Source organism: Rhinoderma darwinii, chromosome 3 (genome assembly GCF_050947455.1).
Source record: "Rhinoderma darwinii isolate aRhiDar2 chromosome 3, aRhiDar2.hap1, whole genome shotgun sequence".
NCBI lineage: Eukaryota > Metazoa > Chordata > Amphibia > Anura > Rhinodermatidae > Rhinoderma > Rhinoderma darwinii.
Genome location: NC_134689.1, coordinates 424,569,568 through 424,585,101, shown reverse-complemented (window position 1 = coordinate 424,585,101; position 15,534 = coordinate 424,569,568). Strand labels below are relative to the sequence as shown.

Sequence of the window (15,534 nt, the reverse complement as noted above, 5' to 3'; positions counted from 1 at the left end):
CTTCATCTCTCTGTTATGTCCTTCATCACTCTGTTATGTCCTTCATCTCTCTGTTGTGTCCTTCATCTCAGTTATGTCCTTCATCTCCCTGTTATGTCCTTCAACTTTCTGTTATGGCCTTCATCTGTCTGTTATGTCCTTCATCTCTCTATTATGTCCTTCATCTCTCTGTTATGTCCTTCATCTCTCTCTGTTATGTCCTTCATCTCTCTGTTATGTCCTTCATCTCTCTGTTATGTCCTTCATCTCTATCTGTTATGTACTTCATCTCTCTGTTATGTCCTTCATCTCTATCTGTTATGTACTTCATCTCTCTGTTATGTCCTTCATCTCTCTCTGTTATGTCTTTCATCTCTCTGTTATGTCCTTCATCTCTCTGTTATGTCCTTCATCACTCTGTTATGTCCTTCATCTCTGTTATGTCCTTCATCTCCCTGTTATGTCCTTCATCTTTCTGTTATGGCCTTCATCTCTCTGTTATGTCCTTCATCTCTCTGTTATGTCATATCTCTCTGTTATGTCCTTCATCTCTCTGTTATGTCATCATCTCTCTGTTATATCCTTCATCTCTCTGTTATGTCCTTCATCTCTCTCTGCTATGTCCTTCATCTCTATCTGTTATGTACTTCATCTCTCTTTTATGTCCTTCATCTCTCTCTGTTATGTCCTTCATCTCTCTGTTATGTCCTTCATCTCTCTGTTATGTCCTTCATCACTCTGTTATGTCGTTCATCTCTCTGTTATGTCCTACATCTCTGTTATGTCCTTCATCTCCCTGTTATGTCCTTCAACTTTCTGTTATGGCCTTCATCTGTCTGTTATGTCCTTCATCTCTCTATTATGTCCTTCATCTCTCTGTTATGTCCTTCATCTCTCTCTGTTATGTCCTTAATCTCTCTGTTATATCCTTCATCTCCCTGTTATGTCCTTCATCTTTCTGTTATGGCCTTCATCTCCCTGTTATGTCCTTCATCTTTCTGTTATGTCTTTCATCTCTCTATTATGTCATTCATCTCTCTGTTATGTCTTTCATCTCTCTGCTATGTCCTTCATCTCTATCTGTTATGTCCTTCATCTCTCTGTTATGTCCTTCATCTCTCTGTTATGTCCTTCATCTCTCTGTTATGTCCTCCAGCTCTCTGTTATGTCCTTCATCTCTCTGTTATGTCCTTCATCTCTCTGTTATGTCCTTCATCTCTCTGTTATGTCCTTCATCTCTCTGTTATGTCCTTCATCTCTCTGTTATGTCCTTCATCTCTCTGTTATGTCCTTCATCTCTCTGTTATGTCCTTCATCTCTTTGCTATGTCCTTCATCTGTCTGTTATGTCCTGTAGCTCTCTGTTATGTCCTTCATCTCTCTGTTATGTCCTTCATCTCTCTGTTATGTCCTCCAGCTCTCTGTTATGTCTTTCATCTCTCTGTTATGTCCTCCAGCTCTCTGTTATGTCCTTCATCTCTCTGTTATGTCCTTCATCTCTCTGTTATGTCCTTCATCTCTCTGTTATGTCCTTCATCTCTTTGCTATGTCCTTCATCTGTCTGTTATGTCCTTCATCTCTCTGTTATGTCCTTCATCTCTCTGTTATGTCCTTCATCTCTCTGTTATGTCCTCCAGCTCTCTGTTATGTCCTTCATCTCTCTGTTATGTCCTTCATCTCTCTGTTATGTCCTTCATCTCTCTGTTATGTCCTTCATCTCTCTGTTATGTCCTTCATCTCTTTGCTATGTCCTTCATCTGTCTGTTATGTCCTGTAGCTCTCTGTTATGTCCTTCATCTCTCTGTTATGTCCTTCATCTCTCTGTTATGTCCTCCAGCTCTCTGTTATGTCCTTCATCTCTCTGTTATGTCCTTCATCTCTCTGTTATGTCCTTCATCTCTCTGTTATGTCCTTCATCTCTCTGTTATGTCCTTCATCTCTCTGTTATGTCCTTCATCTCTCTGTTATGTCCTTCATCTCTCTGTTATGTCCTTCATCTCTCTGTTATGTCCTTCATCTCTCTGTTATGTCCTTCATCTCTCTGTTATGTCCTTCATCTCTCTGTTATGTCCTTCATCACTCTGTTATGTCCTTCATCTCTCTCTGTTATGTCCTATCTCTGTTATGTCATTCATCTTTCTGTTATGTCCTATCTCTCTCTGTTATGTCCAGGATATGGACTCCTTAGTAGGATCGACATCTGAGGACAGCAGGGGTTTCTGCAAAGTAGGTACCACACTAGGAGGGTCTCTCTCCCGACGAACCACTTGGAGGCGTTTTCGGGTAGATGGCAGGTCTCGAGCAGCAAGTTCGTCCTTAATCTTAGGAGACAGTCCTTGCCAGAATGCAGCTACCAGGGCCTCATTGTTGCATAACATTTCTCCCGCCAGAGTGTGGAAGTGGATGGCGTACTCACGGAGGTGTCTCCTTGGCGTAGTTTAATAAAGGCAGCTGCTGCAGATGAGACCCGTCCAGGCTCCTCAAACACCATTCGAAAAGTCCGGAGAAAGGCTTGGAAGTCACGGGTCTCTGATCCTTGTCTCTCCCAGAGAGGGTTCGCCCATGCAAGAGCCTTGCCAGTGAGGAGAGAGATGATGAAAGCGACCCTTGCACCATCAGATGAAAATGTCCTAGAATACAGGCTGAAATGGATCTGGCACTGGTTCAAAAATCCACGACAGTAACCTGTGTCTCCATCATAGCGGTCCGGAAGTGGCAAAGAAAAACACGGGTCGACACTGCCAGTAGGTTAAGTCTGAGTATCAACACTGCCAGGAGGTGTAGTAGGAGGAATGGCAGCTCTTGCTTCTTGCTGACGTGTGAGAATGTTCAAAGCTTGGAGGAGTTGGTCCTGTCGAGACTGGAGGTCCAGAAAATCCGCCCGCATCTCCTGTGACGTCGTCTTGGTCTTGGATCGACCAGCGGGGTCCATGGCCTGAGCTTACTGTCACGTTGGGTTTGTGGACCCACTGGGCCGTACCATCTTGGCAGTAAGGCAGCTGGCTAACAGGACGCAGGTCAAAGTCTATAGTTCGTATCAGGTACCTGTAGCAGCTCGGACAAGGCAAGAACTTGGCGGCAGGTGGACGTCAGGCATGGAGAAGCAGGACAGGTATGGTATACAGCACAGCACGGCTACAGCTAAGTACGGCACTAGATAAGGATACAGGTACAGGAACAGGAACAGTATATTTACAAAAAACTTCTACCAGCAGAATAATTTCTTTAAATCCAACTGCCAATGAATGGTTAAATATATGAACAAAAAAATAAATACATTTTATTGTGCCACTAAAGAGCAAAAGACTGACTACACTGTTTGATTAAAATAACATCAACTCCTTTTGAATTAGAACTGACTGTGCACATTAGACCACCAGTGTTGCTCGTGGCTGCAGACCAACGAGTCAAACACTTAGCATATGTGGAGAGCAACGGAGGTACATATTAGATTAAAAGGTTTATATCAGAGCCCCCCCCGACATGTTTCGCTGTGCTATACAGCGTCCTCAGGGGTTCAGGGGCTTAATGATATCGCGCCGAAAATGCTGGGCTGTTTTAAGCTGTCCGGGAGGAACAGCTGAGATCATCATGTCAGCCAATCGTATGCCCTCATTGCGGTCAGGCCCCCAGGACGGCCTGATCGACATCTCAATAGGCCAATCGGTGATTCAACACCGAGGACCAATGAGAGACGCATCAGGCCTCCGTCCAATGTCGCACAGAGGGGTGAGACTCAGTTCCCACCCCCTCTGACGGACGCCGGAGGCAGCCAATCAGATGGCACCAACGGCGGAGCTGCAACATGCGTCCGCCCCCTGTATGTTCCTCCACATCACACTCCCTGTATTGACATTAGATGTTAGCTAAGCCATACATAACAGGCGGCCAGATCCCCACTGCATAGCTGTACCAGAGTTTATTTGAGATCATACGATCTATTAAATACATTACAGGGGAAGGACGCAATCGCCCATCCATAGGAGACATAGGAGGCATCACAGTGGGGCTAGGACCTGTGTCCGGCCCTTGTGTGTATACTACGCCTCCGTCCAATACCACACAGAGAGGAGGGATAACGTTCCCTCCCCCTCTGACAGACGCTAAAGGCAGCCAATTGAGGGGGACCAACGGCGGAGCCGCAGCATATGTGCCCCCCCCCCCCGGTGCACTCCCCCTGTCAAGTTCATTCATAAGCAGTACTCACAACATACTGCATATTGTTTATATCTAGCAACGCAATAGGAGATAGGCAGTCATACGTATAAGGTACAGGTATACTAAATCCATTGATATTTTTTTCTTATAGTCAATACATCAGATGCATAGAGGGAAAGTGTCACAGTGAGACTAGGACCAGTGTCCGTCCCCCGTGTGCAATTGCACTATATCTCCCAATAGGTGCATGTTGGGCCATTCCTGAGGAGTGACAGTTGGTGGGCGAACATTATTAACGAAAGACGGCAGGATGTTGGTATTGTACGCAAATAGAAATATATATCTGCATGGCACGTTATCTCAATATATAATAAAAGACATTGGGTAGTCAGAGCTACTCTGTCATGTTGTCTCAAAACAGTAATGACTCGAGAAAATTAGAGAGTTGTAATAGTCATTCAGACAGGAGCGTGTGCAATAGTGCATTAGCTGCTCCGATGAATTCAATACGCAGGTGTAAGACAATAGCTAGCCCAACCAGGTAGCCTGCACGTGTATTCGCATATTATCCGATTTTTTGTGGTAAATAATGATGGAAAATGTGTTCGTTAAATGAAGGCTGCAAAATTGAAGCCCTCATTAAGTCCAACGGGACTCAAAGTGTTAAGGCGATAGATCCATCTGGCCTCTTCCTGCTCCCGAGCGTGGGCCCATCCTAACCAAAGAAATACCCCAGAATTTCAGTACCTGAGTGTCACTACCATGGAGAGAGCGGATATGTCTCGATAATGGTGTATCTTCTTTCCCAGTGATGGAAAAGCAATGTCGAGAAATTATTCTCCTAAGTTCCTGGATCGTTTTCCCTATGTACAGTTTCGGGCATGGACATTGAGCCGCATATACCAAACCACTACTCTGGCAGTTCATAAATTGCTTTATCTGGTAGACTTTGCCATCTGAGATATTGCAAAAGCTTTTTGTAACAGGCATATAGGGGCAGAATGAACATCTGCCACACGGATGTGAGCCTGTAATTGTTGTTCTAAGCCAGCATTTTGGAGTAGATAAAGATTTTGAGTAATGGCTATGGACTAGATGTTCACGTAAGTTCTTCCCTCTTCTGTACGTTACACTGGGAATGGGAGAGATCCAGTCACGTAGATCAGGATCTGCACTCAAAATAGGCCAGTGTTTTTCCAAGATCTTTCTAACTTGGGAGGAACATGCATCGTAGGTACCGATGCATCTGATGACAGAGGTGGGTTCTATAGAATTGATATTTCTGACAGGTGCAGATCCACAAAGGAGATCCTGCCTTTTTGTCGCCTGGCCCTGGCATAGGCCCTATGTAGATGTTTTTTTGCGTAGCCTCTAACTACAAATTTTTGAAATAGACCATCACATTCCATCTTAAAGGATGCTTCATCAGAGCAATTCCTTCTTGCTCTTAGATACTGACCCACTGGAATACCCCTTTTCAACGCCGGGGGATGGTGACTCTCCCAATGGAGAAGACTGCTGGTAGCTGTGGGTTTGCGACTAATCTTAGTCTGGACACTACCATCAGGATCCAGGGAAATCCAAAGGTCCAAAAATACAATTTCTGTATCATGAATTTCATGTGTGAATTTCATGCCAATGGCGTTAGAGTTTAGTACAGACATAAAATCCGAGAAGGTGGTGGAGTCTTCCTCCCAGAGAATCAATATGTCCTCTACATAACGACCCCAGAATAGTATGTGACACGTGTAACAAAGTAAATCGTCTGAAAAAACTTCCCACCACCCCAAAAATAAATTTGCATAAGTGGGTGCACATGCTGTGCCCATTGCCGTGCCTTTTATCTGATGATAAAATTTCCTGTCAAAAATAAAATAATTCTGGGTCAAAAGAAACCGTAGAAGTGTTAGAACGAAATTATTGTGCATGTGAAACTGTCTACCCCTAGTGCTCAAAAAGTGACTGACTGCAGTGATGCCCATCTCGTGTTGTATACTTGTATATAAGGACTCTACGTCTATACTGGCAATTAAAGTAGATGAATTGACCTGGATGTCCTGGATCCTGGTGATAGTGTCTTTAGTATCTTTGAGATATGACGGTAATGAGGTAACAAATGATGAGAGCACCTCATCTACATATAAGCTGATGCCTTGAGTGAGGCTGTCATTGCCTGATACAATAGGCCTGCCAGGGACAGGGCGAGAGGTCTTGTGTATCTTGGGGAGTGCATAAAAAGTGGGGATTGTAGGACTAGAGATGAACATGGATTTTAACTTGTCTTTAGTGATAATGTTATGTGTCTTTGCTTTGACAAGGATGGCATTGAGTTCAGTTAGATACTTATCTGTGGGATTTTTTTTCCAAAATTACATTGGTAGTCCTATCATCCAACAGCCTGTGTACCATATGGACATAGTCCATCTCATCCATTACAACAATGTTGCCATCTTTGTCGGAGGGCTTGATAACAAGTTGTTCATTCTGGCATAAATCTTCTTGTGCTATTCTTTCTGTGTCATCCAAGTTACTGGAGTCATTCTCTCTATTCGGTCTCAATCTCTTTAGATCTGCACTCACCATCTTTACGAAAATATCTATGTGAGCGTACTGGGAAAAGGGGGGGGTAAGTCTAGATTTAGGTTTCAGAGATGAAAAAGGTCCCTCTGCAGTAGTGCTACCATCCTCGTTTTCAAGCAGTAATGTCTCAAGGTCGCGTAGGGTCCTATTTTCCATCCTACTAGCACTGTTATCTCCAATAACATTGTTCTTAAAATATTTGCCCAGGGCCAATTTACGGGCAAAGAGATTAACATCCTTGACCCAATTAAATTAGTTAAAGGCAGGAACTGGAGTATAGGATAGGCCCCCTATGCAAAAGAGTCTCATGGTGCAAGCTAAGTGGGATGGATGAAATGTTGCAAATTTGCATATCCTCCCCCCCATTGGTAGGTGGTCTAATTATTGATGTCATTGTTTCAGACCCCAATGTAGGTTCGGTGGTCCTAAAAAAGGAAACCCATTTGGCGGGGGAACACTTGCAGCACCAGTACTGATTAGTTGTCTGGTATTCGGACGAGGGGACGACAGTATGCTTGAAGTAGTGGGTACAAAGGGAGATACAGACAAGGCACTGGATCCAGCACCAGACTGGGTTACCAAAGTAGTTTGACATGTTGGAACTGATTTTGCTTGAGTTGGAGTTCTCTTAGAGGAACTAAATTTGGTGTTCCTAATTTTTCGTTTGGTTCCAATTTTTGAGCTAGTGGACTCGTCTGTACCCGAGATGTCAGACTCTGAAAAATCGGTAGTGCGTGTTGTTTGTCTAGATACAGGGTATGAGCGAGTTTTGTAGGTATAGGCTTGACCAGTTTCAAAGTCCCTTTTATCCCTAATATACTTGCGATGTTTCCTTTCTTTAATCTCACCCTGTAGTTTTGTGATGTTGTTTTGCAATTTGCTTTCACAACCTGCAAATTCTGGCAATGCACTAAACGTTCGTATATCAGTAATCTCCTTCTCTAGCTGTACACTAACTTTATCAAAATCTCTTTTTTCAAACTCCAGAATGTAACTTAGCATTCGCAGGGAGTTGGATGTCAGAAGTTCCTCCCACACTTTTACAAATTCAGCATCTCCACGGAAGGAGTTAGGAGTCAAATTAATACGCAGTCCCCTATACACGATTTGTTGTTCTATATATGTCTGTAAACTCGCTATTTCCCAGCATGACCGTACGTATCTTTGATAAGTCTTCTGCAAATCTCTGAAGGCTGTCAATATGTCAAACTGATGTAGGGGAATACTTTCTGTAGAAAACACGTATGCTATCTCTGCGGATATCAGGGTTGGGCTTTTGCGACAGGAAACCTGCCATAACAGATGTTAAAAAATGATGGTAAAAAAAAACAACTACAGCTCGTCCTCACACCGCTCTATCGCCTGAAAAATAAAATAGTTATGGGTCTTTTTTAGGGGTTTTCTATACTATTAATTCCTATGGCACATGAAGTTGAGATGCATAAACGTATGATCCCCAAAATCCCCCGCACTACATCACAAGAACATAGTAAATGTTTTCCTGTGGTGTGCAGAGCTCATTTAAAAACCTCCCTCCATTTGACATCAAGACAAGGATAGATGGATTGAAAAAATAGTCCCTAGTCGTTAGCCACAGATCAAACTTACCAGAATGTGTGAGCCCCAAATAAATAAAAAACATTAGAAAAATTCAAAGTGAGGAAACCTCAATAGGCTGGGTTCACACTCTGCGTTTTTGTGGCGTTTTTAACATGTTTTTTTTTATTATTTTGGTTGATGAATCCCATTGAGAAACATGAGAGTTTATGTGGCAAAACCAAAAAAAATGCATGTAAAGACGCAACAAAAATGCACAGTGTAAACCCGGCCTTAACACGCTTCTGGTTCTATTACTTAAACCACCAGGATAAAATAAGCATAAAGAATGATACATACATTTGTATTTTGGGAGTAAGACCACCGTGTTCCCTGAAATATCAGCAAATGAGCTTCTATTATCTCTAGTATTAATTATTATTGTTATTTTTACTTATTATCCATTGTATGATAATACAGAGGTGTCTGACTGCCTCTAAAATCCTCCTCCCAAGTATATACTATAGACAATTAAAATATCATAAAATATATGCCAGGTGTTATATAATAGGTTTCAAAAAGATAGTAGATATAATTATATCAATGTTAGGTCCTCATACAGCAAAGCATGCACCCTAAGGATAGATTGGAGAACATGTATATATATATATATACATGCAATAGCAACATCAGAACACTAAAGAGCTGATGTAAATAGCGCTACACTGACAGAGGTGCTCGGTGTCCTGGTGTTTATTTCACATTCACCATGTCCTCTGCAGGTATAGTCCTTTTCTAGCACCTTTGGTAGTCTATCTCTTCTTATTGACTTAGTGCTCCATGTTTTACCTATATCATTATACTTTTGTGACTGGAGTGACCTGTCAGTGTAGCGCTATTTACATCAGCTCTTTAGTGTTCTGATGCTGCTATTGCATGTATATATATATATACATGTTTTCATATCTATCTATCCTTAGGGTGCATGCTTTGCTGTATGAGGACCTAACATTGATATCATTATATCTACTATCTTTTTGAAACCTATTATATAACACCTGGCATATATTTTATGATATTTTAATTGTCTATAGTATATACTTGGGAGGGGGGTTATTTTTGTATCTGTATTTTTTGTATTTATGTGTAATAAATTACTAATAAAAAAAATATTTTGATGAAATAATATTATATCAAGATTTTTCTTTTTGGTTTAATGAATATGGATATGTGATATCTTGAGTATGATAAATTGGCTAAGAAAATATATATATAGGTTATAATGCTTCTAAAATCCTGCACCGTTATGTACTATAAGGCCACATTCAGACGTGGCGGAATTTTTCCACTGAAAATATTGCTGCAGATTTGGGGCAATTAAGCAAAGAAACTGCACCAACATTTGCATATTTGACAGGTAATTCAGACGTTGCAGATATCACAGCGGACTTGCCACAGATTTCAGTTTTTGTATTGCAAAGGCTGAAATCTGCAGTGAAATTCCGCTTCTTCTCTGCAACGTCATGAGCTGCTGCGGAGGGAAAAATCTGCACTGCAGCCTATTTTCCGTACAATTATTTTCTGCAACGTCTGAACTAAGTTTCCTAAATATGTATAGAAACAAATGTAAAAAAACGGCTGCTGCAGAATTCCACTGCGGACTGTCCACAGCGGAGTTCAACAGCAATTCGGCCACGTCTGAATGTGCCCTAAGACAAATCTTAAGCTGAAAAACACTGGTAGAACCAACATGATACATAGAAGTTGTAGAAGCTGCTCTAGTTGTAAGTACATTGACATATTTAGCTCTTTTTTTTTTTTTTTAGAAGGGCAAATGTACCTACAAGTAAAATAAAAATGTCAACGACCAGTAATAATTCTACTAATATCAAATGATGTAAACAATATTAATACAAATAATGATGATAATAATAATAATAACAATAAATGCTTATAATAATAATAAAAATGTTTATTATAATAATAATAATACAAATAATAAATAATAATTGTGACATTAAATAACAATAATAATGATGATAATTATAATAATGCTATAAAAAATAAATAATGCTAATAATAATCATTAATAATAAATTCAAATATTAATGTGACATTAAATTATAATAATAATAACACAAAATAATAAGAATAATAATGTGACACTAAATAATTCAAATTATTATTATTATTATGAAGAAATGATAAAAGTAATAATCCATTTGTTATTATTTAATATATTTAGTTTATTAAAATGTAGATATAAATTTTAAAGTAAATTTAAATGGCACTTGAATTACAGCCTGAGTTAATAATACACCAGTAGCACAACGCACTTACAGCAAGGATATAATGAGCGTCATGAATCGCAGAAGTTCTGCCTGACGAGGGAATAAATCTGGAGTTTAGTGAAATAAAATTGAAGAAGTTTGATTAGATAAGAGGAGGAGACATTAGGGAATAATTAGACCTGTCACTATTATAATATATTTTTATACCAGAGCTGGAAGACGTTACATTGTATTTCTCGTGTACTTAGATCTTTCATATATTAATAGACACTAATAATATCATTGATTTTACACGTCAGCTGCTGAGCTCCATTACAACGTCCCTGGTGCCGCAGCTAGAGATGAATAATTATATCAATTCTACTGTTTACATGAAGTTTATCCCTAACAAGCCGATCTCATTATCTCATTGTATCAAATGTATAAATCTCAGGAGAGATCAATAGAGGAAGATTACAGCTAGACTGAGGGAGATTAACTCTTATGTGGCAAATCTGCTCATATAATTGTAAAAGAAACAAGACAAAATGCTTACAACATTATTACTATTACTATTATTATTATTATTATTATTATTATTATTATTACTATTATTATTATTATTATTATTATTATTATTATTATTACTATTATTATTATTATTATTATTTTATTATTATTATTGTAACTACATTATTATTATTATTATTATTATCATTATTATTATTGGTATTCTTTTTAAATATAATTATTAATAATTTATTATTACAATTTTATTATTATTATTATTATTATTTTACTATGAATTTTATATATCTGTTAAAAAATAAAATAATAATGATGATGACAGTATATCACATTCTAGACGCATACAGATCCGTAGTTACATTCTGTATTATACTCCAGAGCTGCACTCACTATTCTGCTGGTGGAGTCACTGTGTACAAACATTACATTACTTATCCTGTACTGATCCTGAGTTACATCCTGTATTATACTCCAGAGAAGCACTCACTATTCTGCTGGTGAAGTCACTGTGTACATACATTACATTACTTATCCTGTACTGATCCTCAGTTACATCCTGTATTATACTCTAGAGCTGAACTCACTAATCTGCTGGTGGAGTCACTGTGTACATACATTACATTACTTATCCTGTGCTGATCCTGAGTTTTGTCCTGTATTATACTTAAGAGCTACACTCACTATTCTGCAGGTGGTGTCACTATGCACATACATTACATTACTTATCGTGTACTGATCCTGAGTTACATCCTGTACTACACTCCAGAGCTGCACTCACTATTCTGCAGGTTGTGTCACTGTGCACAAACATTACATTAATTATCCTGTACTGATCCTGAGTTACATCCTGTATTATACTCTAGAGCTGAACTCACTAATCTGCTTGTGGAGTCACTGTGTACATACACTACTTTACTGATCCTGTACTGATCCTGAGTTACATCCTGTATTATACTCCAGAGCTGCACTCACTATTCTGCTGGTGGAGTCACTGTGTACATACATTACATTACTTATCCTGTACTGATCCTGAGTTATATCCTGTATTATACTCCAGAGCTGCACTCACTATTCTGCTGGTGGAGTCACTGTGTACATACATGACATTACTTATCCTGCACTGATCCTCAGTTACATCCTGTATTATACTCTAGAGCTGAACTCACTAATCTTCTGGTGGAATCACTGTGTACATACATTACATTACTTATCCTGTACTGATCCTGAGTTTTGCCCTGTATTATACTTCAGAGCTGCACTCACTATTCTGCAGGTGGTGTCACTGTGCACATACATTACATTACTTATCCTGTACTGATCCTGAGTTACATCCTGTACTACACTCCAGAGCTGCACTCACTAGTCTGCTGGTGGAGTCACTGTGTACATACATTACATTACTTATCCTGTACTGATCCTGAGTTATGTCCTGTATTATACTTCAGAGCTGCACTCACTATTCTGCAGGTGGTGTCACTGTGCACAAACATTACATTACTTATCCTGTACTGACCCTGAGTTATATCCTGTACTACACTCCAGAGCTGCAATCACTATTCTGCTGGTGGAGTTACTGCGTACAAACATTACATTATTTATCCTGTGCTGATCCTGAGTTACATCCTGTATTATTCTCTAGAGCTGAACTCACTATTCTGCTGGTGGAGTCACTGTGTACAAACATTACATTACTGATCCTGTACTGATCCTGAGTTACATCCTGTCTTATACTCCAGAGCTGCACTCACTATTCTGCTGGTGGAGTCACTTTGTACAAACATTACATTACTTATTCTGTGCTGATCCTGAGTTACATCCTGTGTTATACTCCAGAGCTGCACTCACTATTCTACTGGTGGAGTCACTGTGTACATACATTACATTACTTATCCTGTACTGATCCTCAGTTACATCCTGTATTATACTCTAGAGCTGAACTCACTAATCTGCTGGTGGAATCACTGTGTACATACATTACATTACTTACCCTGTACTGATCCTGAGTTATGTCCTGTATTATACTTCAGAGCTGCACTCACTATTCTGCAGGTGGTGCCACTGTGCACAAACATTACATTACTTATCCTGTACTGATCCTGAGTTACATCCTGTACTACACTCCAGAGCTACAATCACTATTCTGCTGGTGGAGTTACTGCGTACAAACATTACATTACTTATCCTGTGCTGATCCTGAGTTACATCCTGTATTATTCTCTAGAGCTGAACTCACTATTCTGCTGGTGGAGTCACTGTGTACAAACATTACATTACTGATCCTGTACTGATCCTGAGTTACATCCTGTATTATACTCCAGAGAAGCACTCACTATTCTGCTGGTGGAGTCACTGTGTACATACATTACTTATCCTGTACTGATCCTCAGTTACATCCTGTATTATACTCTAGAGCTGAACTCGCTAATCTGCTGGTGGAGTCAGTGTGTACATACATTACATTACTTATCCTGTACTGATCCTGAGTTTTGTCCTGTATTATACTTCAGAGCTGCACTCACTATTCTGCAGGTGGTGTCACTGTGCACATACATTACATTACTTATCCTGTACTGATCCTGAGTTACCTCCTGTACTACACTCCAGAGCTGCAGTCACTAGTCTGCTGGTGGAGTCACTGTGTACATACACTACTTATCCTGTACTGATCCTGAGTTACATCCTGTATTATACTCTAGAGCTGCACTCACTATTCTGCTGGTGGAGTCACTTTGTACAAACATTACATTACTTATTCTGTGCTGATCCTGAGTTACATCCTGTGTTATACTCCAGAGCTGCACTCACTATTCTGCTGGTGGAGTCACTGTGTACATACATTACATTACTTATTCTGTGCTGATCCTCAGTTACATCCTGTATTATACTCCAGAGCTGCACTCACTAGTCTGCTGGTGGAGTCACTGTGTACATACATTACTTATCCTGTACTGATCCTGAGTTTTGTCCTTTATTATACTTCAGAGCTGCACTCACTATTCTGCAGGTGGTGTCACTGTGCACATACATGACATTCCTTATCCTGTACTGATCCTGAGTTACATCCTGTACTACACTCCAGAGCTGCAATCACCGTTCTGCTGGTGGAGTCACTGTGTACATACATGACATTAGTTATCCTGTGCTGATCCTGAGTTACATCCTGTATTATACTCCAGAGCTGCACTCACTATTCTGCTTGTGGAGTCACTGTGTACAAACATTACATAACTGATCCTGTACTGATCCTGAGTTACATCCTGTATTAGCGGCACTAATAAATTATTTGTGCTATAATAATAAAAAAAGTTTCGCATTTAAATCTACACACACACAAACACACACACATATATACATGTGTATATGTGTGTGTGTGTATATATATATATGTGTGTGTGTGTGTGTGTGTGTGTGTGTATATATGTGTGTATATGTGTGTATATATATATATATGAATATATATATCTATCAGTGTATATATATATACATATATATATCTATCAGTATATATATATATATATATATATATATATATATATATATGTTTGTGTGTGTTTATATATGTGTGTATACATGTGTTTGTGTGTGTGTTTATATATGTGTGTATATATGTGTATATATATGTATATATATATATATATATATATATGTGCGTGTGTGTGTGTGTGTGTGTGTGTGTGTAAATATACATATATATATATATATACACACACACACACACACGCATACGCACACGCGCGTCTGTATTAGAATGATACAGGGATCCAGTGATGGCAGCTCTCAGCAATTGTCTGTCTTCACTCTTGCCTTGCAGAAGATGTCTATAGATACTATATGCTGGGGAAAGATTGCAGCAGGATATTCTGCAACCTTATTGGTTAATCTGCTGTGCTAGTTCATGAGATGAAAGCTCAGCATCATGGGAAATAAGGGCACTGCTCTGGTCTCGTTTCCATTAGATGATGTCACACATAGGAAGTGCCCGCCCATTGCATGAAGAAGCAAGGGAAGATTTTACACTTAGTCTCTGACATGTATAATGGCTGGATCTCGGGCTAGGAAGTAGCTATCTGCATAATATAGGTATCATTGGAATTGTAGTGAAAGTCTTTAGCTGTGCAAAAATTATTTTTAGGCAATGTTGTATGCTTTACCTCGGCCTGGACCATATTTACATGGAGCCTATTTTGTACAGTATATGAATTGATTTATTAATAGCCCTGTCCCCTCTTACTTCAACTCATTAGCCCTGGCCCCACCTACATCAGCTCCTCAGCCCTGGCCCCACCTACATTAGCTCCTCAGCACTGGCCCCACCCCCATTAGCTCCTCAGCACTGACCCCACCTATTTAATTTACTCCTTCATCTTGTGTGTATACAGAACTGAAGAACTCATTTAGTCCTGCATTCGTGCATTCTCTTGATCAATCGTGACCAACTCCTCAAAACCATTATTTAGGGGTCCCACATGTTCTGGCCTTGGTTT

At 39.7% G+C, this 15,534-nt stretch overlaps 1 protein-coding gene across 1 annotated transcript in view; it reads right to left on the bottom strand.

Annotated features, from left to right (window-relative positions):
* Nucleotides 1–6,719, bottom strand: part of LOC142750662 (olfactory receptor 11L1-like) — a 39,603-nt gene extending 32,884 nt beyond the window's left edge. Inside the window, exon 1 of the mRNA XM_075859651.1 lies at nt 6,543–6,719. Coding sequence (XP_075715766.1) covers nt 6,543–6,719 — 177 coding nt within the window. The remainder of the gene's footprint in view (nt 1–6,542) is intronic.
* Between the last annotated feature and the right edge of the window lie 8,815 nt (nt 6,720–15,534).